Source organism: Oenanthe melanoleuca, chromosome 5 (assembly GCF_029582105.1).
Source record: "Oenanthe melanoleuca isolate GR-GAL-2019-014 chromosome 5, OMel1.0, whole genome shotgun sequence".
Classification (NCBI taxonomy): Eukaryota; Metazoa; Chordata; class Aves; order Passeriformes; family Muscicapidae; genus Oenanthe; species Oenanthe melanoleuca.
Genome location: NC_079339.1, coordinates 1,555,060 through 1,579,604, shown reverse-complemented (window position 1 = coordinate 1,579,604; position 24,545 = coordinate 1,555,060). Strand labels below are relative to the sequence as shown.

The following is a 24,545-nucleotide window of genomic DNA, read 5'->3' as shown; positions in this document are numbered from 1 at the left end:
GAATTTTTATGGTTTATGACATTTCCTGTTTGTTGATGTCCCAAATGCAGTTTTTGTGTCTCTGGCAGAGCTTTTCACAGCAGGATGGTACAATTGTTGTGGAGCTGGGCTGCAGAGGGATTTTCTTATTCCATGGAAGTCTTTCAAGCCCAAACTGAGCCAGGACAGGGACATTCCAAAGTGGCACTGCCAAAGCAAATATTGCAGAAGTAGCCAGATATTCTTTCCCTTTCATGTGAGAACTAAAAAACAAAAATAATGGGATTTTTTGACAATTCATTTGGTTGGTTTTTTTTTATTAAAGCAGGTGCTGTCAGGTGTAGAAATGCTGTACCTTCTAATTTTGCACCTTAGTCTGATGGTGGAAAAACTTGAGCACAAATCCAGTAGCCTTCCCTTGAAGAAAATGAGAAACAAAACAGGTTTTTTAGTTCAAATTTATTTCCTTTTTCTTTTATCCATCATTTTCTGATAGTCAAAGAGAAAAAAAGTCAACAAGAAATTGAAGATCCACTTATCCATATTAATATAGGAGGGAAACCATTGCATTGCTCCTTTCCCATTAAATTCAGGCTGGATGTTTGAAGTGGTGGGAAGGATTTATGTAAATTAAACTGATCTGTACCTTGTGTAAATTCTTAAAAGCTTTCTTGCTTCTCTCTAGAAGTTCACCATTCCATTTTTAGCTGTTTTTTGTAAGCCTTGAAGCCAAAGGAGAGAATTCTTAGTCCAAAGATCATAATTTTTATAGAATAATAAAAATTATGTCAAGTAAAAAAAAAAAAAGAAAAAAAGGGAGCTATAAAAGCTTGCAAATACACTGAGCAGATGTTTTGGTCTGTGTTCAGTCTAGAAGCTCATTATTAAAACAGTTAATATTTTAAAATTATTGATGATTATTTGTAGAGTTCTGTGCCTGCTTTTGATATTTCTGCAGCCATAAAATGTGCCCATCCTGGTGCATTTGGAAGCAGTACAATTAAATTTAAATTACTGGCTCACTATGTAGTTTCAAACACAGCTGAAGAGACAATGACTCAGAAAACTGTGAAGCTTTTGTTATTAGAAAAGGAGCTGTTCCTTTGACATTTTACAGTGACAAGCTAACTGCAGCAAAAAGAATAATACAATAATACAATAATACTTCAGGCTTCAAAGAATCTTCCTCTGTTTTCTTTTTTTTTTTTTTTTTTTTTTTTTTTCTCAAATAACTGGTGACTGTTATCCCTTTGTTATCTGCAGAATGGAGATCTTTATCAAACAGCTGATTTTGTGTTTGTTTGGATTAAAACAAGGGAATAATTTAGGGACTTCTGGAAGACAATTTAGTCCATTCTCCTGCTGGAACATCAGTTTGGTTCTTCCCTCAGCAGGTTGCCAAGGCATGGACATGATCAAGTTTTGAATATTTCCAGAGATGGGTGTTGCACAAACCATCCAGGCAGCCAATTCCAGGGTTAAATCTCTTTAATTATCCTCGTGATGAGAGGGGTTTTCCTTGTGCCTGCATTTCCTGTGCCCCATCTCTTTTCTCCTTGCAGTGCAGCATCCAAAAAGTCTTTAAATTTACATTTGATTTTTGCTTTCAGTTTGAAGGCTGGAAATAGTGAGGAGTGTGCCACTGTCACAGCTTGGCCATGGGGCTCTTATTCCTTCCTACTACTTCTGGTACTTGTGTTTGTTTCATTTTTTCCCCTTTATTTCTTGTTTGAAACCCTGAAAAAGGCTTCTCAGGAAGGATTTAAGAGTTTTTTGCACCCTTTTCAGGTTGCAAAACCTCTTTGTGCTTTGTGAGGTGAAAAGAAGGATTCCTTCCTCTCCTGTGCATCTTGGCAAAGGGAGCACAGCAAAATTACATCTTATTTTTGATAATTTTATGGGTGGGATGTTGTCAAAGGAAGGTTCCAACAACACATCCAAGCAAATCCAGCCTCACTTTCCTTCTCACTTTTTCATTCCTCACCTGTCATGAGTGAGGAATAGTTCTAGAAAGATTAAGATAATTCTTTAACTAATACAAGTAAGGCAAGAAATTTGCCCTTGCTGTTGGGAGGGTTAAAAACATTTGATGGCACAAAATGTTGTAGAAGAATGTGTACTTGTGAATTGAATTGAATTGTTGTAGTTAAAAATGGTCAAAGAAAGTTTATTTGGCACTAAATATATCCAGCCCCCACCAAGTGAAGAATTGAAGCTTGGAAATTTAAATTTTGTTTGAACCATAAGCCTCAGTATAATATTCCAGATTTAATTAATTTTAAAGCAGCTTGTCTTTTGGAACCTGTGAATAGCTTTCAAAGACTTCACCTTATGCCAGTTTTTTTTTTTCTAACTTCTGTTTTACTTGATATTTGCACTGAGTTGCTGTCATATATGAGAAGTACTTATCTCCTTAGAATGCCATGTAATTTCCTATCAACAGCTGCTCACTGTAGCTGTGCTGTTTTCTGACTGAAATTGAGTACAACTTCAGGATTTTAATAGAAGGTTTGATGGAAATATTGAATATGCTCAGATGAATTTCAGGAGCACAGGTCCTCACCATGTGCCTGTGACCACTTCTCTAGAGGTAAATGCATTTCAGCTTGCTGCAAAATGTGATGAAATTAAAATGCAAGTAGAAATAAAAATATCTTACCTGCAATCCCCTATTGAATTGTCAGTACAGGGGGAAGTATAACCATGTTTTAGCAGTCATTTATCACTTACATTCTTTTTTCTTTAAGGAATAAACACATTTCCAACTTTTTTTTCTCCCCTTTACAGAGCCAGTATTGTGCAGAAGCGCATAATTTATTTTCAAGACGAGGGTTCTCTCACCAAAAAAATTTGTGAACAAGGTAAGGCAAAGTGAAATGTCTTTCTGACCTCATTGTGTTTTGTATTTTTATATTATATACATATATATTTATATATTTTACATTGTGTCAAATTAAAATTTGGAGGTTTTGGATAGTTTCAGATTTGGGATTTTCCAATCAGTTCTGTTCTTCTCATAAAATATTCCCTCTCTCCCCCTACATGTGATACTTGAAACTTGTTCCCTGCTCTTTGTGTGATACCAAAATTCACTTTGTTATTGAATCCTGGGCTGTTTCATCCTTTCTTAAACCTACATTTTGCAGCTGGTTATTGCATCCCACTGGAGAATTCATTTGCTTTGTCTGTTGAGACATTTCAAGCCTGATGTGTTTTGAGACCAGCTTACCAGACAACAAGCAGAAAGAAACCCCTTTTTGAATCTGAAGATAACTGAAATATTAATGCCAAACTGAGGATTTAAATCATTCCATCCACTTATAAATATGGTGCAGATACTGGGTTGTTGTTTAGTCTGATGGTAAAATTTAAATAAATAAACAAACCAACCATGTTTAAGTCAGATTTATTTCCTGGAGTGTTTGTTGTGGCAGCTTCACTGGTTTGGAGTTTGGAGCCATTTCCAGTGGGTGCTTTGATGCTTTTTCAGACTCAGCCTCAGAAGGAGTGACTGACAAACCAATTTTGGACTGCTGTGCCTGTGGTACTGCCAAGTACAGGCTGACTTTCTATGGCAACTGGTCAGAAAAAACACATCCCAAGGATTTCCCACGTGAGTACCACTCTTCTGCTGGTTCCACACAGGGGCTCTGGTGTGCTTGGAGCTGCCTGGGGGATGCAGCATCACTTATTTACAGCTCAGCAGTGGAAATTATGGCAGGTGTGGAATCCTGCTGGCACTCAGCATTGAAAATCAATGGGTCTTTCTGCACTGTGCATTGCCACTGCATCCTATTGATTCACCTGACATTGTGTTTGCCAGATATCTTTGTGGGGAGAATGGTTCCTTTCTTTTTTTCCTGAATGAAAGTAGAGTGACTTATAATGTAGAGGTTTTAAGACAAAAACCACAAAGGACAGGCAACACACGAATATTTTGATTTTTCAACTGTGCCAATCTGCCTAGTTTGTTTTACTTCAAAGTATTTTGAATTATTTCAGTTAAATTTAGTTGAGTTTTGAATCTTGCTGTCTTGTTTGTCTTGTCAGATAAAAAAACACCTGAACTTGCCCTGTCTGGGTTTTTAAGAGTCTGAACTACAGAATCAGTACTTTTGTTGCAAGTTTGCTTTCTGCAGTTGCCCAAGTACCTATAAAAAGCTGAAGTTACAAAATGCTGTATTATTATTTGGTCTTTCATTACTGACTCCACAGCCTGTGGGAAAAAATGGACAGGAAAGTATTTAAGAATATGAGTCACATTTACAGGTCTTTAAACTTTATTATGTTTTCTGTGGCTGATGTTTATTATAGAGGCTTTTTAATGTTGATTTAAAAATAATATTATGGTTGTCACAGTGTCAGAATATCCTCACATAACTCAAATATGGTTTCTAGCAGCTCATGTTTTAACAGCCTAAGCAAAGTTGCTTGTGCTGGGTTTGAAGCACAGCATTGTTCAAATGCCAAAATAAAAAAATAATAAAAAATAAAATAAGCAAAGCCAATAATTGCAGGAATGCTCTTTTGGGCTGCTGGATGATGTAAATATCTGCTGAGTGTGAACTTTAGGTGCACAGTTTGCATGGATTCAGCTGGGGGCTGGAAAATGAGAAAAGGACTGAAAGCTGGGAAGTTACTGTGGCTTGGTGATGTAATTTTGTAATTTTGTAATATTGGGGGTAAATGGCTTTTTCTTGTACATGCAAGTCACTGAGCTCATGGAGGGTATGGCTGCATGATGGAAAATGGTGAATGAAATCAGTATTTTACTTACACTGGAAAAGTGAAAAAGAAAATACCCATTTGGTACTGGCACAATTAATCCCAGCAAGAACAGGTTTTGCATTAAAATTTCTGAAATTTCATCCAGATATAGTGATGTTAAAAATGAAACCTCATCATTGGCTTTATTCTTAAAAGTGTTGATCTTGGGCAGTAATTACATTAAAATAAAATGTTATTCATTGTGGGCTGTGGTAAATCACTAATTATTTGCCAAGCCACCACATAAAAAAATTCTCCTCTATTCTTGTACCATCAGTAAGGCTGGAATAGAAAGCAGATCATAAACTTTATATTTTGCATCTTTTATTTGCTTTTAAATACCCTGAAGAACATGCACTTAATGCATTTTATTTTCTCTGGGTATCACCCATTTTTGACAAGAGAAATCCACATGCCCCTCAGAGCCCTGGAAGTGTATTTTGGTCAAGTTTAGGGCTGGGGAAGGATCTGTTTGCTGCTGTTCTCATCTATCTATTCTTCTTCCTACACTTTTCTAGTTTTTTCCCCCTGCTGGTGTTCATTTTTTATTTCTGATCTGTTTTCTACCCTCCCATGATTAGGTTCCTGCATCTGACTTCACACAATCCCCTGCACTGTGCTTTTCAATTTCATTGTTCCACCTCTCACCTCTTACATTTGCATTCCTTTTATTTACTCCATTACTCACTTTTCATTCATTTATTCAGTTTGCAGCTGGTTTTACTGCTGCTCTCTGCCTTGCACATTGCAAAGGAAATTTTGGAGTGCAGTGTTAAATATTGTCTCACTCCATCACTCTGACTCTCTGCAGCCTTTGCCTTGTTCCCAGGCTGTCTGCTTATGTGAGCAGTTCATTTTCTCACCCTTCTCCTCTAAGCCCATATATCTGCAGAATAACTTGTCACTTAAACGAATTCATTTTTTATTTCCAGGACTTCTGTGACTCCTTATTTCTGCTCAATTCTCTTTTCAATTCCATCATACTTCCCTAACATCTTTATATTTTTTTTTTTCTTGTTGTCTTCAACAAAGAACAAGAAGGGGAATCCTCTTGCTTAGCTCCACAGCTGTTAGATTATGAGAAATCTGAGCCAGGAAACTCAGTGAATATAGAAGTGAAGACAGAAAAATTTAATTCTTCAGTGCTGTCAGTAAGGAAGAAACTTGTTTTTAAAACTGAGGGTGGCCACTGAAGTCTTAACACCCTAAATATGTGTATTAATGCAGAGAGGAGTCACAGCATGCAAAATCCTCAACTGTGGGGCATTGTAAACTTGATCCCAAATCAGGAATTGCACTTTGAGGCTGTCTCAGGGGTGTTTGATTCATTTTGTTCTGTTTTTCCCCCTGGGAAGGACGCACCAACCACTGGTCTGCCATCATTGGCAGCTCCCACTCCAAGAACTACATCCTGTGGGAATATGGGGGATATGCCAGTGAAGGTGTCAAGCAGGTTGCAGAGCTGGGCTCCCCAGTGAAGATGGAAGAAGAAATTCGACAGCAGGTGGGTGCATTTTTGTGCCTATTTAAAAAAAAAAAAAAATCATCTATATTTCTGTGAACAGTTTGTCACTGGTGATGCCTGTGAGTGTAATTTTGGGGAATAATTCTCAGTTCAGTGCAGAAGTTCTGTGTTCATTCTTACCCTGGCCAAGAGATTTTGTCTAGGAAAGGACAAGTAAGCTGCAGCATTCTGGACTTGAGAAATCTGTGTGCCACATAAAGCATAAATCAGAGGTGGCAAAGGGAAGCTCAGCTCTTCAGGACAGCTTTTGTAAAAAAAACTTTGAAGACAGCAAAAATAGGGAATGATTATTTATCATTCAGATTGACTTTGCAGAATGCAACATTCTGCTTCTTGATGAAGTCACCTCATTTTGTGTTGTGCAAATATCTGAAGTGCTGTGTTTCCCTGCTCATCATTATTAAGCATTCTTTCCTTAATTATCCCTTGCACAAAGGAAATAATCTGTTCCTTAACCTCTGCACTTTCCTTTTCCTTTTTCTGCTTTTGTGTGGATCTTTCCTATATTTGACACTTCAAGTAAAAAAATAAAAAATAAAATAAAGCAGAGTTCAAGATGATATTGTTGATTAATCATTCTCCCTTTGGTGACTGCTGCATGTTAGAACCACAGAATTTCAAGATCTCCAGGGTAGGTTGTATATAAAGGGTTACACTGAGAGATAAAAAAAAAAAAAAAATTCAATTATATTTGTATAAACAGTATAAAACAACCTCAAAGACTGTTTGGAGAAAACTTGTATAGCAAGAGGCTTTGTGTGCTAAATTTAATTTGCTTTCTTGTGATGCTTAAATGTATATAATCATGGTACAAGAACAGCTGGTGCATTTGACAAGAAAATCCCAAAGCCAAGAAAAATAAAATAAAACCAGCTTATAACTTAATATATAAAAGGGATAAAAAAGGAATATGAAAGGGAAAAACCAATTTCAACAGGGGGTGAAATGTGATCATGGATACATCTTCTCTTTAAGCCACAATAAACCTTGGTTTACCTGGAAATAAAAAGTATGATCCTATGCAGAAAACTGGCTGGATTTTATCCCAGCAATATAACATAAACCCAAATGGATTAAAATTGTGGCAGAGGATTGTATATACCACATGGAACTTGCCAGTTTTGCTGCTTACTTGGGAAATCAATATTTTCTTGCAGTAGCCCCATGTGGAATGAAGAAAATCAGCAATTTTGTACTGAAAAAGATCATTTCTGTTACAGTCTTGGTGAATATTATAAATAATATTAGGAAATAATATAAATATAAATATAAATATAAATATAAATATAAATATAAATATAAATATAAATATAAATATAAATATAAATATAAATATAGTATAAATATATAAAATATATAAATATACTATGAATATGAATATGAATATGAATATGAATATGAATATAAATATAAATATAAATATAAATATAAATATCTTACCTAGAACAGTGCAGCACATTTTTGTTGAGTTTATTAGACTTTTTTTTTTTCTCTTTTTAACATAAGCTTAAGCTGTACTGATATTTCTGAGAGATTTTGAGGGAAAACTCTGCAAACAAAACAGCAGAGTGATGCCAGGAGCTAATTAGCTGACATTTAAATCAAGCTGGGATTTTCCTTTTTTTTTTTTTTTTTTTTTTATTTTTAATTTTATTTGCACTTTGTCCCTTGCAGTATCTTTACCTACCTTGAAATTTGATAATGTTGCAATCTACCTCAGGATTATATTTGCTGTTTATTTTTTTTTTTTTTTAATTTTTAATTTTTATTTTACCTTTCTTTCCCCTCCTACCAGCTTTGTGTTGTGGGTGGATGGGAGGATGCAATTTATTAAAAATCATTCTCCAAGCAGCTTTGGTGGTTTTGGAAACTCAGGAAAGGCAATTTTTGTTTAATTCCTGGACTCAGAGCTCACTCACTGCAATTAATTCACTTCTACCAGATCCACACTGGGATTTGGGAATCTGCTGTGTGTCTGGGGGAAGCACATAGACACATATTTATGTAACCAGACAGATTTTATATGACACTGAGGTTTTATTAAAGTTAAAAAAAAAAAAAAAAAAAAAAATGATGGTTTTTGCATTTTATTACCAAAAAATTTTAAATAATAAAGTAAAAAAAAAATCTGCTGCATCATCATTTTTTCTTCCTGAGCTGGCACCTTGAAAGGCTGCAAGAGGAATTGTGAGTATATCTCTCAGATATATTCACACTTCCACCTTGTTTTGAGAAATTCTGATTTCTCCCAAACCCTGGATCAGCTGGATTGTCAAAAACAGATGCAGAATTTGAAAGGGAGATTCAAATTGGGATTTTCTGTGTTTAAACAAAGGAACAAACAAACAAGGAATCAGGAGGAGTAAAGTGTAATTCTAAATTTCATATCCTAGGCTGATAAGGAAACACTAAAATTGGTTTTAAATATCTCTCACCTTAAGAGAAACAATTTGGCTTTGCCTAATTATTTCCAAATAAATATTCAGTCACTTTGCCACAAATTATTTTTTTTTAAACCAAGGTAAGGAGTATTTTGTAGCTTGCTTCTCTCTCCAGAAAATGCAGTGTGTGCTCTCTGCTTGCTGCCCACAGATGAAATTCTTACAGGTTTGGTTTAATGCCCTCTGAAATGTGGGGTGACTTTTCAGATTGTCTTCAGCATCCTCACATGAATGCTGAGTGTGGCCTCAGAACTTTCAGAACAACAAATTCTGGTTTCCAGGAAGATGCTTGTAAAGTTTTAGGCACAAGGTGGTTTAAATTATGTGTGTGAACTGAGACAGCAAAAAAATTTCTGTAGAAAAAAAGATAAAAATATGCAATTATTATGGCTCCATGCAAATATTTATCTTTACAAAATAGTCCTGATTTGGACTTTTTTTAATTTAAAAAAGAAAAGAGAGTAAAAATTGAAGTAAGTTCATTGTTGGATTCATCAGGATAGGTTGATTTTTTTTTTTTTTTAAAGTAATTTCAGTGTTTCAGTTGAATAATTATCATTTTATGATCTGTTTTGTAAGGCTCTGCTGTATTCTTCCACAGAAGGATGGGGTCATTAGATTTTCCTGGCTGAAGCTGGTAAATCACCTGAATTACAAAAAGGAATCTGCAGGGTATTGATCACTTTTTTTATTAAAGCACTGGGCAAATTATTGTGTTTACTGAAAACCTGAGTTTGCTTTTTGCATCAGCAGTGATTGTGTGCCTGGGGAGGTTAAAATCAGCCAGCCTGAGCCTGGCAGAACAGCTGAAACTTCACCTCAGAGACCAGGACACCCCTGACAAGAGCTGGGAAATTGGGGAAAAAACTGACTTTTGTTGAAATAGCTCAGCCTGTGTTTGTTTAAGGGAACTGAAAAATTAGTGACAGCTTGGTGGCTTCATTGCAGGGGGGGATTGAAGCACATGAAGGGGCTCAGATGAGCTGATTTTGATATTCCTGCTGCTGTTTCCCATGGGAACAGGAATTGGTTTGGTTTTGCCTGACCAAACCTTCAGGGACTGTCACCAACATCCCCTTTCTCCCCAGGGAGGGTGTTCCCACCCAGATTTCAGAGGCAGGAAAATTACTGTGGCCATAAAAAAATTACTGTGGCCATAAAAAAAATTACTGTGGCCATAAAAGCTGCTGCTCTTCCAGACAGCCCCAAAGCCCTTCAGGTTTCTGTGTAGAGAAACCTAAATTTTCAGAATTCAGGGAAATTTTCAGTGGTTTTGTGACTAGGTGTGCTCTGCCCCAGCATGCTTTAATGGGGTATTTATTCTAATTCTGGGCAGATCCAGCTGCTCAGTCATAAATTGGCTTCTAGATTTCTGTTTGCTCAGTCAGACTCCTCTGCTCATCCACCTCTGAATTATGGTGCTTTTTAATGCCTTTTGAAAAGCCTGGATGGTAGATTGATCATATGTCCCTTTTGGAAGATACACCTTATATAATGATTCAAAATCTCTGGCATTTTGGTAATTAGAAATGTTGAAACCCATGTGTGCAGTGCTAAATTTCATGAAGTGTTCCTGCCAGGAAGAAATGAAGAGAAGTTTTATGTGCCAGTAAATAAATCATACAGCAGGGCTCAGAACACCTCTTCTAAGGGGGCTTCCATCTTTTCATAAACTTCTGTTGGAAATTGTAATTAGAATTATTCTAATTAGAATTAGTTGGTGTTGTTTTCTTTAAAAAAAAAATATTCATCCCAACTCCATTCATTTTTAGTATCTCATGATAAAAAAAGATGTGCTCCTCTGATAAAAAATGAACTGATGCTGCATTTTGTGCCACAAAACACTTTTTGCTACTCTAAGAGCCATTGAAAGTAATGACTCTTTCACAAAATTAACTTCTGACAACCCATTTCTAAATGGTGTATTATTTTCTAGGCTGAAACATGAAAGATTTAACACACTTTTACTGGTTCAGCCAGTAAAAACTGAATAGAAAAAACTGTGTTTGAGTCCTGTGAAAACACAGTCCTTGTGCCACAGCTGCTCCATGTGTGGTTCTTCTGCCTGTAGGGTGGTGAGAGCTGGCAGATGTTGAGCACATTTTGTACAAAATGCCTTTTCTATTATTTATTGTGGTCATCTCCCTGGTTTGGAACAGCAGGCAGAATAGAATTTCAAACTTTTATTTAGCAAAACAGTGGCTTAGTTAATAATACCTTTTTTTCTTCATTTCTTCCTCCCCTCATCTAAAGACTTCTTTCTGATAATAAACAGGAAGAGATAATATTTGGAAAACTAAACCTTTTACTTTTGCTTTAATTTTTCTGTGCTTTTAGCAGCCAGTGCTGTTTGATTAATCAATAAGGCCCCTTGATTTTTAAACCTCCATCTTGCTTAATGAATTCCAGAGGTTTCACACTTCTAACTTTTATGGGAGTCTTTGAGGTTTTGCCCTCTGAATAATTACCCAGTAATTGATATGAAATAATTTGCATAACCAAACAATGAGTTGTGGTGTTAAGTCAGCTCAACATTTAATTTCTCCTTCATTTGCCTCAATTTGCCTTGCTGCTTGTTTTCTTCCATTTCTGATAAAATGGAGAAACACTCCTTTTCAATGAAACCCAGTAATCAGGTTCTCTTTGAATAAAAGATCTTCCAATTTTTTTTTTTTGTTTTTGCAGAAGGCAGACCCTTCAAGAATAAAAAGTAGGCTTTACTCAAAGACCTGTTTTCTCAGTGAATTCTGGTACTAAATTGTGCAGAAATGGGGCCTATCAAAATTCCTACTCTCTTTTCCATCTCTGTAATATCCAAAATTTTCTCTGGCTGATGAAGATTTTTCCTCTGGCTCTTTGATACCTGTGTGGATTGCAGCAAAACAATGCTAGAGGAGGAAACACTTCTGGTAGATCCATTCTTTTGGGTAGCATGCAAAAATTTTAGCACACAGACATAAAAGTCACAGGGAAATGTCACTTGTTTGGGACAATATGGATTGATAGAAATTCTTTGCTAATTTTAGCATTTTAAAATATCTTGCCTTTTCATTTCCTGCAGTTGGATCTTGTCATGCTGTTCTGCTGCCACAATATTATTGCAGATTGATCCAGTGGAAAGATGTGATGGAATGGCTTTAAAATCATTTTCCTTCAGTCTATCACTGTAGTATTTTTAAAAAATGAGAATTCCAGGTGATTCTTCTTGTGCTGCTGATACAGAGGGACAAACAGCAGAAGTTCAGCACCCCAAAACCAAACTTTGGTCAGAGAAATCAGCTGTGGTAACTGCAGCTGTTCTGGTTTGGAGTGGCAGCTCCAAGTCCTGGCATGGCAGAGCAGCTGCATTTATTTGGGTGATTTTAGGGCACTAAAATATTGTAGAACAGCAGAATGTGAAGTGAGAAGAGGCAAAAAAAAAAAAAAAAAAAAAAAAAAAAAATTGAATTGTTTGTCAGGCATGCAGGGCAGATGATTGGGCTCCTCCTTCTGTGGGACACAAAGCCTGCTCACAAAGGGTCAGAACACCACCAAAAATTAAATTAAATTAGGGACAGGTCGATTTGTCTCTGAATACTTTCCCCTGCAGTGGCTCAGGCAGTAATTAAAATGCAGAGCATTAAGGAGATGCTGCAAAGGCTGAACAAGGGTCTGCACCCTCATTAGCAGCATTTGTCAGCAGCCACAGGACCTGCCTTGTTTCCTCTTGTTGGATGGTAAATATTGTTCAAAGGAACAGCATGCATGAGGCTGGGGAGTCCTGCAGCTCATTTGACTTGCAAATGCTCAGTTATTCAGACACATTTTCAACACAAACAAAAACTGAGGGAATAACCCACAATGCAAAGTTTGTCATTCTGGGGCTTGTTTGCTTAGGAGCCTCAGCTCAGAGCTCTCACTCTGTTTGAAAAGCTGATTTCCACCTGAATTTCAGCAGAACACTTGGAAAATGCCATGTGCCAACATCATACCTATGAAAATTTCCTGCCTGTGTCCTTTTCTAAGGCAGCTCTTCTCAGTTAGATATCTAGATCACAGAGACTGATGTGAAATTTATTTACTGCATTTAATGTTCAGAGAATAGAAATGTTCAGGGATCATGTTACATCTGTATCAGTATGTAATGGATCAAGGCACAGAATATATATAATATTCATAAGTCTTTAAATGAAGTTTTGACTTTGTTTCCCTAGATTGTTTTTCTAGCCTGAATCCAAAAGGACTCTTATGTGTTGTAGTTTCTGCCAGTCAAAACCAGAAGCAGGAATAATTATTTTTAATAGGGAGGGAATTTAATGTTGTTGACTTATCTTTATCTCAAGAAGAATGACATTTTGCAGGTTGTGTGTTTCCTTGAAGTTCACCAGTCAAATATGGATGGAGAATAACCTGTGGGTGAATTTAGGGACTGGAATATCTGCTGCAACCTGGAACAGCTTCAAGGGTTAACTCAGGATGGAGATGTCTGATATTGTAATTAACTGCTGGTTACAAACTCCCCAGATTCCTTTTAAGATGATGTTTCTGGATTCTCCCTCAGTCAGCTCTCTCCTTTAAATTCAGTTTATTATATTCTTGCCTCAGTCAGTGGTATTTTCAAATAAATGCTATGGGGTGTATTCTGCTATTCCAGGAACATTCTGTAGAAAAAAAGCCACACAGAATTCTAAGAATATTCTGTAGAAAATTTATTTTCAAATAAAAATGTGGAAATTTCAGGGTGAAATTAGGCTGTACCACAACCAGGAAGTTGTTGCTTTGCCTGGATAGACACTGAGTACCTCAAATGTTTATTTTATTTCTGAGTGAGAAGAGGCCACCAGTGTATCTGGAGTTGTCTCAGGGGTGTTTGAACACCTTAGACCTTACAAATAAAAGAAGTCATCAAGTTTAGAACAATTAGTTTATACCTCTTAACATGGTTTCTTCTGTAAAATACTCCTCAATCTTAGGAAAAGGCAAAAAAATTAGCTAAGAGACTGCATAAATTTATCTGTGTACAAAATGGAATGTGTCTTAAAATTGTTATCTGTGCCATATTCCCCTGTAAAATCAGCTGGCAATACTCATTTAGATGTTGAGGTTGCAATGATTCCCTCCTTTTATAACTGAATTTCTGAATACTTTCAATACTTCTAGTGCATTCAACACTTCAAAAATAAAATTTAAAATTTTCAAGTTTGAATTCTGTTGAAATATGAAAAGAAGAAAGAGTTTATTAAGAATTTTTAAATTGTAGGCTGAAAGAGCTCTTGGGCTACACAATTATTGGTGTTACTTTAATTCACAAGCCAGATTATTGATATTATTTGCAGGTTTGGGGGCTGTTTATTGAATATCTGAAAGCTGCACCTCTAAAGCAAGCAGGAGTTCAGGAAGAGTGAGAGAATTTGTGCCTTAGGATGGTTTAAGTTGAATGATGTGAGATGGGATGTTAGTGCTCTTGTTTGGATATATATTCCTTGTGCTTTTAAAATAAAAACCAAAGGAAGAAGTAGATCTTTGTCATCAACAGCTAAAGGCAATGTACACAAAGCAGAATATTCTGTGTATATAAATATGTAAAATATACAAAGACATACATGTCCATTTAATATACATAGCTTAATGTTTAGGCATGAGGAAACTGTTTATAATAATTTTCTTGTCCATGTAAACTATATCAAAAGTCTGTAGCTAGACATACAAATGTAACCAGATCCACTCTCTAAAATCTGCTTGTGCATCACCAGCTCTTCACTTTAGATTAAGAAAGGAATCTAGGAATTAAAAAAAAATTATTTGCCATTGATGTTTATTGCTGTATCTTAATTTCTCCTTGGCTTAAAAAAATCCATAATGCTGCAAAGAAATAAAATCTCTTGGTTATTTAAGTTATATGACAAGACTTTGTGCTGAAATACTCAGGAAACAGCTTGTGTTGATGGAAAAGTGAAAACTAATTTTTTTTTTAACTTAAAGGAATTTGAATCCCACACACAGATCTTAGAATTGTAGTATGGAGGATTTTTCATTTTGCAAATGGAAATACAATTTTTCTACATCCCATATAAATTCACTGTAATAATCACTCCCTAAAATTACAGTTTGCTATGTTATTAGTCAAATAAAAAGGTTTCGTTATGTAGGCAAAGAACTATACCCACAGTAGACACCTATTCATAAGATTAAAAAAACCTGTCAGCAAATTATCTATCAATTTGATATTCTTGATATTTCCTCTCTATAAAATGTTGGGCAGAATTAGTGCACATCACATTCATGGCAAGGATATTCCAGTTTCTTAATTCAGTCAGGAGCCTCACAGGTGATTTATTCAGACCACTGGGGCTTTGGTGGACAAATTCAGAGAAAGATGGGGAGAAACTCTTTACAAGGACATTTAATGACAGGAAATGGCTTCAAACTGAAAGAAAGTAGGTTTGGATTGGATATTGGGAAGAAATTCTGTTCTGTGAGGATGGGGAGGCTCTGGCAGAGGTTGCCCAGAGAAGCTGTGGCTGCCCCATCCCTGGAAGTGTTTAAAGCCAGGTTGGATGGGGCTCTGAGCAACCTGGGATAGAGGAAGGAGTCCCTGCCCATGGGAATGAAATTATCTTTAATATCCCTTCTAACAGAAGCCATTCTATGGAGATAAAAACCAGAGTTCTGACTTTAGACTCAGCTGAGAGGCTCCTCATCACTTCAATCACTTGAATCACTTCTTCACATTCTCCCTGTGGTTTCACTTGGGAAGCTCTGTAAACTTTCTCCTTGGAGCTGGAGTGTGGCTTTGGGATGTGCAGATCTTCTGGGCTGTGCCATCTCCTGTCACCTGACAGGACAGAGGTCTAAGCCAAAATTACTGAATTAAAACCTTCCCAGGTAAAATACAGATCATCATTTCAGGGTGAAATTCCAGTATCCACTTCAGGATGGGATAGTGTTTTCAGTTAAGCAGGGTCAGAGTTTATTAATCTTCCTTTTCCTCTTCTTTTAACCAAAAATTGTTGTCTGATTGTTTCATGGAATTGTGTTTGTACTTCAGGAGAAATGCCACTCTGTCTCAGCCCTTTTGCAACAGAGCTGAGGAAAGGAGATGGAAAAGTTCATTGAACAAAATGAGGGAGAAGCCTGCAGTGTTCCATAGATACAAGTTGTTTTAAATGCTTCTCTTTTCAGAAGTTAATGATGTTTTTGCTGCATTACTGAAGAGCTGAGAAGAACATGTCTATAATGAGCAAAATCTGAGTCGATTTTTAATGCATCTCTTTCAGCTCTTCCTGTGGCTAGGAGTGCTCATTGAGATGTTCATTTACAGTGGATTACTGGTACTTTTTTAAAGTACTTTCCCACTCTCATAATTGATGTATTAGTACATCCCCTAAGCATATTTTCCTGTTCATCTTTCCTCCATTAAGATTAAACAGAACGGTCATTAGATCATAAAGCAATAAAATATTCACTTTGCTACTTACTGCAAAAAAGCTGTCAAATATAAAGATTGACTTTGCCTTCAGGTACATTTTAATGGTCCTTTAAATACAGCCCTGAACCACTGTAACACACAGTAACAGATGAAGAACTTCCTTCATCAGGGGAAAGTATATCTTAATTAAATATCAGGCCCAGAATTTTTTGCTCAGCCCATTCTCTTGTCTGTGAGAGATTTTTACATGAATTCATGACACAGTTGCAATGTAGGTTAAAATTAGGGAGAAAATTTAGACTTCATTTAGACTTTTAAATAGGTTTTAATTAAAATGTCAAAGATCACATTATACATATATATATATTTCTTTTTCATATAGCAGTGGAGAATATGAGTATGCAAAGATATGAAATAACCTAATTTTCAGTGTGCAAGCATACATTGCATTTGAAAAGAGGTTTTCAATCATGAAAAAACCCACCAAATTTTATGTTTAGAAATTCAGGCTTGCAGAATGGTGATTCCCTTACTCACTGCAGTTCCTCATTACTTTTCTCCAACACTTTTCTTTCAAGAGAGAAAAAGAGAATTTTATAAAAGGCAAAAACAATTTTCAAAGGGCGTTGAGGAAAGCAGAGGATTCTTCTATTTTGTAATTGAATGCTAACAGGCATAAAATATAAATAAAATAAATATATAAAATACATGCAGCAGCATAACTGCAAAGCTGTTCTGGTCAGTAAGGGTCATATTTACTACCCACCAAGCTAGATATAATTTATAAAAGTATGTTATTAATGACTGAGTAATTATTATCAGGAGAAATTGTAGCCAGATTTATTTTATTGATTGTCTGGCTCCAAAGTCACAGTGTTCCCAGACATTCAGGAAAATATCAATATTCACCAGTTTTGATTGTTACTGAGTGTGAGATCTCTCAGTCAGTGCTGGTTCTGGGCCACTCTTTTGTCTGCCCTGAGATTAATGAAGTAATTAACAATTTGATAACCCTCAGAGTCAGAATGAGAAGCTTTGGGATATTCTAGCTTGTGTCTATTTTTTGTTTTAATGATGGTGCTAATGTCTGTAATACTTGATGTCTCCCAAGGGAAAAGCCCTTTTCCCCAGAAATCTGGTGTGCTGTAAAGTCATTCTGTGATTTGATTTTGTTGGAGATTTTCTTGGGAATGGTGCTGATGAAATTTGGACTAAGGAGGGGTGTCAGCAGCCTTGGGCTTGTGGAGGGCAGAAGACCTTGGCCTGTTTTTGGTTAAAAGAGTCCTTTTGGGAGCAATCCTGCAGGGCAAAGGAGCCCAGGCAGGCTGGATGTTCTTCAGGAAGGAAATCTCAAAATGCACAAAACTGGCTGAAAATGAGCTGGTGGGGACCACCAGCCTGGCTGAGCAGAGAACTTTCCCTGGAATTCAGGAGAAAAAGGAGAGCTTGAGACTTTGGGGAGAAGGGATGAGGGACTTTGGGATGCTCTGAGTAAATACAGTAAATAACCAAGATAACTTGAACCTCTCAATAATCAACTGAATTTGATCATTCACTTTCCTGTGAATGTTTTTGGCAATGGTGCTGCCATTTCTCACGTTTTTGTTGTGCAAACCAGAGGAAATTAGTTCTTCACCAGTTCATTCCCACCTTTACTTTTTATCTCCTCTCTCCTTCTAATCTTCCTGTATTTGCACTAAAATAATTTTAGGAAACATGCATGAACTTCTGAAATTGTATTCTCTCAGAGAGCAGCTATGATTCAACCTCTCCCTGAGTGTGTCCAATTCTTCTGTACTTAACTGTAGAATTTCCCAGAGTTTGGAAGTTATATATCCATTTCTTTAAACAGATGTTCAAATGAAGTGAAATAATTCACTTCCAAACCATTCATTCATCCATGATGTTACCTGAGAAAAATTTTCACCCTGTTTGTTTTTTTTTTTTTTTTTTTTTCCCTGTGGAAGGTATAATAAACCAGCTTGTAAATCCCTTGTCAGTTTTTATTTTGGCCTTTATGTCTTTATAACATCTGCTCCAGGAACAGCAGCTTTTGTTTCTGTTCCAGTTTGTTTTGGCAAGTGTATACTGAAAAAAAAAAATATATTGTTAAATTTACAAGTAAATTATATTAATTCCTATATACTTCTAATAGCTTTTGACTCTCCAGATGGCAAATAAAACCTTTAACTTTTCCCATGTGCTGGTGACTTTAAAAAGAAACAAAAATAGCAACACAAACACCAGCCCCCCCCAAAAAATATCAGTTAAATTAATGGCTTTTCTTACCTCTGTGCCACAGGTCTGGTTGATAAAGCAGCAAAAATATTTTGTCATCTAAAGTGAATAATAGAGTTCTGTGATTTTTAATTTTTAATAGCACAGGAGGTTGGGTCTTGTCCACCAAACCTTTGTGCCTGAAGAACCTGCAGCCAAACTTCTCCCTAAGAACAAAATTTGGGGGGCTGAGAGGAGCAATAAACACTCAATATTACAATTAATTACTTTTATTAATTAATTATTACTCAGTGGTTACAGCTGAAAATCTTATTTTTCATACCTGCTGCTGCTGGTGTGGAAAAAGCTGAATTCTGGTGGATATTTTGAGCTGGACAGTCCTGATGGGTGCCTGGTGTTTTCCTCTTAGATAATCTCATGTAGACCCAAGTTATTTTCAGGGATTAAGAAGAAAGACCTTAAAATATAGAAAAATAAAGGGATATCCAGTTTGGGACTAGGTGATATCACTGAGTCATGCTTGACATTGTTTTTTCCTTAGGATAGCCACTCTTCTCCTCTGAATTTTATATAAGTTTTGGGAAAAAAGAAATTTTTCATCCCTTTTTTCTCATCCTGTTGGGAGAATAAATTAAAATATTTTCATCATATTAGTGAAGCATATCAAAATGAATGGCTAGATTATAATTTTTAATACATTTTAACTAATAGCATATTTAAAACAAGATTTTTTTTTCTCCATATAGCTATTCAGTAATATTTTCTGTTCACACAAGGTTCATGTAATGGTTTCAGAGCACATTAAAATATTTAAGAAAATAAATTTTTGATCCTCAGACAACTTAGCTATAGAGTTTTTATTGGTGTAGAGTTGTTAAGTGCCTTGCATGTGTTATAAATCAGAGAGTAAAATGGAAATTAAATTTTGGACCAATCTGGGGGCAGATAAATTGGGAAAGATTTTCCTGGTTGCAATGCAGAAATAGTTCATTACCTCCATCAATAAATATTTTTCACGTTGATGTCTCTCCATTGTGTGTTATCTCTCAGACTGAATTGTGAAAGAGAAGCACTGTGTGCCAGTTTTTAGTAAAAACTAAGTCAAAGGGTATTTTCTTTGAATAGTTTTTTTGCCTTTTGGGGTTGCTTGAGACTAAACTCATGGGTGATGTGGAATATATTTTCTTATTTATTTTTTTGTTTGAGGACACAAAAAGTCATCCTGACTTTTGTCTGAGGCAGAAAACAGTTGGGATTCCTTGGAGATTCCCACTCCATCACCATTAAAGGAGAAAAAAGGAAAAAAAAGGAAACTCTGCTCATCTGCAAATGTGAATGAAAATATTTTGACCTGTCCTTTCCATGATAACTCACACTTGAGGCTGCCTTCATTTCTCCCAGTTTGTGAGGAAATGAGATGGGCTCCACAAGAAGGATAATTCTATTTTCTTCACAGTGAGTGAGGAGAGAAGGGCTGCCTGTGCTGGTGAGATCATCACTTTAATAGCAGCCATTTATCTCTGAATGCTCTCTGGGGGTAAACACAACCATCACCTCTAAAGTTAAAAGCATAATTCAGCCTGCTTATTTTCCTTATCCTGCTCTTACTCAGGTGGATTGGTTCACCTGATCTGTTTAAGTGGTGATGAATGCAGAATTTTTTATTTTTTTAAGAATGCCTTTCATATTTGTTTCACCTTGATTTAGGATTCAAGAGCAAATTGAAACAAAACAAAGAAAAAAAAAAAAACCAAAAAACAAAACAAAACAAAACAAAAGAAATAATTAAAAAAAAATAAACCTCAAAAAACATAACCATTCAAGTCCTCATCTTTAGTTAGTTTAGAGATTTAGAGATAAAATTATTAGAAAAAGGCTTTATCCTCAAATCAAGAATAGAGAGTCTTGCAAGAACTGAATCCAGTCTGATATAAGCCCTTTATAAATATAAATATAAATATAAATATAAATATAAATATAAATATACTTTATATAAATAAACTTTTCTGCAGCTGTTTTGGTTGCTGGTGGAAGGGAACCACCAACTTTTGCATCCACACCTTCCCTTTGTACTGGAGAGGGTTTAATACTCAGTTTGGTTTTGTTTTTTTTTTTGTTTTTTTGGGTTTTTTTTTTCCCATTCCATTTTTACTTTAGAGCAGCAGGAAGAAGCCCATCTTGTTTCTTTCTTTTCCAAGTAAGGAATTAAACCAGGATCTTCTCAGTATTAAAATAAAGATTTCCTCTCTTCAGATGTATTTATAAAAAAAAAAATAAATAACTGGGACGACAAAAAGGGACATTTGGCCCATAAAGAGACACTTTCACAGTCATGTAGGACAATTTCTTGGCCTAAATTCAGATAAAATTTCCAGGATGTCCATCAAAACATTTCCCAAAATTTCACCTGCACACTTTGTAAATGAGATTAATCTGCCAGAAAATTTTAATCATATTATTTAATCATATTATTTCCATAATTGTTTATTCCCTAATACCCTCCTGCTTAATAAACAGCTCTACAAGTTTGAGCTGTTAAAGTTTTCTCCTCAGAAATAAAAATGCTGTTTAAAAATAGAAAAAAAAAAAACCCAAAAAACCTTTTACATAATTGTCTGCTTATCATAGACTTTTCCTATAAGTTTTCACATTGACTTGACTTGAGTTACTGAGTTTAATAATGATCAAGATGCAAGCACAGACATAAAAAAAAAGGGATTCTTACCATTGAGGAGAAATGTATTGATTTAATTAAATTCCTAGGAAGAAATGTCAAATTAAAGCCAGTTCTATTGGTGAGATATTTCAGATGTGACACAAATGAAGGCTTTATTAATTCCTGGGTTCCTGATTGTTTTATTTGCATCACAGCCCAGCATAGCTCTTGGATGTGGCTCTGCTCTTAATTTCTTAGGATTTAAACCCAAGCCTGTCTCATTAAGTGCTTGGATTCTTTTAACCATTAATTACCTGCAGGATTTATTTGATGAACTCTGCTGTTTCCTGAAGACTCAGTTCAAAATGTTCTTTATTTTATGGGGGCAGGACATGCTCTTATCCCCAGTGAAGATTTAAAGAATTGGGCACAGATAAAGTGGTTGAAAGGGTGGATGTGAAATCTTTGGTTCTTGTACCATTCATCCTAACTTATTCACAAGATTTCATATTGGTAAAATAGGTTTGTTTTTTTTTTTCTGTTTTATTTTCTTTTTTTAATCTCCACAGTTTTGCTGTTATATTGTACTTTATGTGGTTCTCAGAGGAGCATCTGAAAATGCTCTGATGGAGCAACAAACAGAATCAGAGAGTTCAAACAAGCCCACACACTTCAAATTAAGAAAATAAATATTTAATTTTAAAAATTGATGCTTCAAACACCTTCCAAATTTCTTCCTAAATAATGTATTTTCTTTTTTTTTTTTTTTTTTTTTTTTTTTTTGCTAGACTGATTTTTAATGTGATGGGAGCAGAAAAATCCATTTCATGCATTGAAATGACCAGAAAGAATATGAATGAAAAATTCCACACCCACCCTATAGGATGAACATTGAGAATCCAAAGATTTAATGTGGGAATGGAGAGAAGCCAAAGCAATTTGGCTCCTAGAACAAAATTTGTGTTGGGGAAGGTGAAGTCCCTGGGAGAGATGATGGAGGAGAGTTAAGGACAAGTCTGGTTCTGCTAAAGCAATAAACTGCTAGATTTGTGTCACATTAGCCTTAGTTAGTCAAGAAATTTTGATTTTGTCTTGGTGTTGTTGTTTTTTGGTTTTTTTTTAGAAAAGAAGCACAGACACAATTTATTTTAGGTTAAGACCTCTGCAAATGTCAATAGATCTTTCATTTGAATCTCCCATGAGAGCATTTCACACCTGACAGCCCTGTCACTTTTAGAACAATAAAATTTTTTAAAAAGCTATATAAATTGGAGAGAATTACAATTATAAATTATAAATATATAAATGTGAGAATCTTATTGTGCTTAGCTGCAACTGTGGCACAAGAAAATTTTCTCTTCATGTTTTTTTCCTCATCATCAAGTTTTTTTAGCTTCTGTGTAGCTGTAGCACTCTTGCCACCCTCAATCAAACAAATTTTGGTCAGCACTGAGCCCTGATTTTCCTTGGCACTGAAGGAAAATGTGGGGAGCAGATCTGTGGCTCCACTTTGGTTTTCTGCTGCTCACAGCTCTGGGTGTGTGGAGCTGCAGGCACAGCACATCACCCTGTTCCTACATCCACACTGCAGACAAAAAAATCATTTTGTTTTTCCATGGAAAAGTTCCTACTGCATATGTGCACTGATTCTGACCCTCAGAACCTTTGGCTTCCTGTGAAATGAGACTTTTTGTTTAAATGTTAATAACTTTTCAAATGCAAAATGGTGGCAATAAGGTGGAAATAAATTTAATAGGATTAATGGAGAATAAAGCAGCTGCTCTGTGACCTCCTCATTAAGGTGTTTGCTGACAATGCAGACTAACAGCAGTAGGACATTAATACTTCTGTGTGAGGAATTACTTGCTTTTAAAAGACTTCAGCAAAAATTTTCATGCCTTTGTCCCCATTCTGTCTGAGTGCTACAACCTGCCAGTGCTTCAAATACTTTATCTTCCTCCTTGACAGGGGATTTCTAAACATGCATAAATCTCTGCTCCTAATTGCTCTTGAGTATTTTTTTTTTTCAAACATGTTTCCCAGGAAACAGAACCACAAAAATGCTGAGCCATAAAAGTGTGAAGTTCAGGTTTTTTATGCCATCCATACCTTCACTTTTTTTCTTTAGATTTTTCTATACCCACCTTCTTTTTGGAACAATTAGCATTTTGAATGTAAAACTAGCAAGCAGTTGGACTAAAGTTTAATCACCTGTTTCTCCTGACTCAGCTCTGGCTTTATCTCCAAAACAAGAAGTGCCTTGATGGATAAATTGAAGCTCATTGTGCTGAAATTCTGGGGTTTGCTTTGCTCTTGTGCAGCACAGCATTTTTCTCCCCAAAAAAGTTAAAGAAATAATTTATTTATATTTATAATATATGTAAAATATCTAAAAATTAATATATATAATACAATTATTAATATATACAATTAAATAAATAAGTAATGGGGAGGACCTGTAGTGCTTTAGGTGTGTCAGGAGTGAGTGTGGATGGATTTGAAAGGTGTGAGCCTGGTTTAAAGCACAAAGTGATTTTCCAGATGGGACCTCTTGGTGCCCACCAGCTTTTGCTGGTCTTGTGTTGGAATGGTGGGAAATGCACTTAATGCAGCAATTTTTCAAATTCCAAAATTGACTGAGAGTGAGCAACTTTCAGGGAGAGAAATTCTCCTCATGCTGTGTTAACAGATGATGGTAATTGAAGCAAGATTGAAATAGTCTAAGGTGAGCCTTAATATTTATGAATTTTGTCAATGAGTAGAAAAAAGCCTCAATTACAAGAAAAACCTAGCACAGGATAATAATGTTAATGGTTTGGAATAGAACTGCTTGGAATAAATAGAATTTTCTTTATGGTTATCAAAAGCCTTAACTCTGTTTCCAGAATTTAACCTATTTATTGTTTTGTATATTCCACAACAAATTAGTGTTGTCCCTTAATCATACAGTTCTAATATAATATGCAGTTTTAACCAGAAAACAAAAGGAAGAAACCAAACATTCCGTGCCATGAAAACAATTTTTTTTATCAATTTGTAAGAACAGGAGAAAATGAGGTTTAGAAGAGCTAGAAATTTCTTTTTTCTGTGAGTGTTCATTTTTAATTCTACATTTATATTTCCAGCTATTGGGCTACAAATAAAAGAAGTGGATTTTTTCTTTAAAAAAAAAAAAAAAAAAGAAAATTTTAAAACTCCTTGAGATTTTGAGTAAGGCATTGAAGTCTGTAATAGCTTTCATAAAACTGCAAGATTTTCAACTGTGTGTAACCTCCCATCTGTCCATATTTTACACCCTTTAAACAACTCTCTAAACCAATACTCCATAAAGTATTTCAGGGTAAAATATGACTAGGAAGCAGCTTGCCTCTTGCTGGCTCCAATATTATATATATATATATAATATATATATGCTGAATTTTAAATTCCCCACAGCATCCACTTATCAATCACAGAGACACAGATGAGACCCCAGCTTCTCAAAGGACTTGGATTCTTGTTTTCCTTTGTCACACACCCTCATTCCTCCTG

General features: G+C 35.6%; 1 protein-coding gene across 1 annotated transcript in view; it reads left to right on the top strand.

Moving 5' to 3' along the window:
• Positions 1–24,545, top strand: part of SPON1 (spondin 1) — a 149,036-nt gene that overhangs the window by 42,533 nt on the left and 81,958 nt on the right. The window contains exons 4-6 of the mRNA XM_056493499.1: positions 2,767–2,840; positions 3,470–3,592; positions 6,102–6,250. Coding sequence (XP_056349474.1) covers positions 2,767–2,840; positions 3,470–3,592; positions 6,102–6,250 — 346 coding nt within the window. The remainder of the gene's footprint in view (positions 1–2,766; positions 2,841–3,469; positions 3,593–6,101; positions 6,251–24,545) is intronic.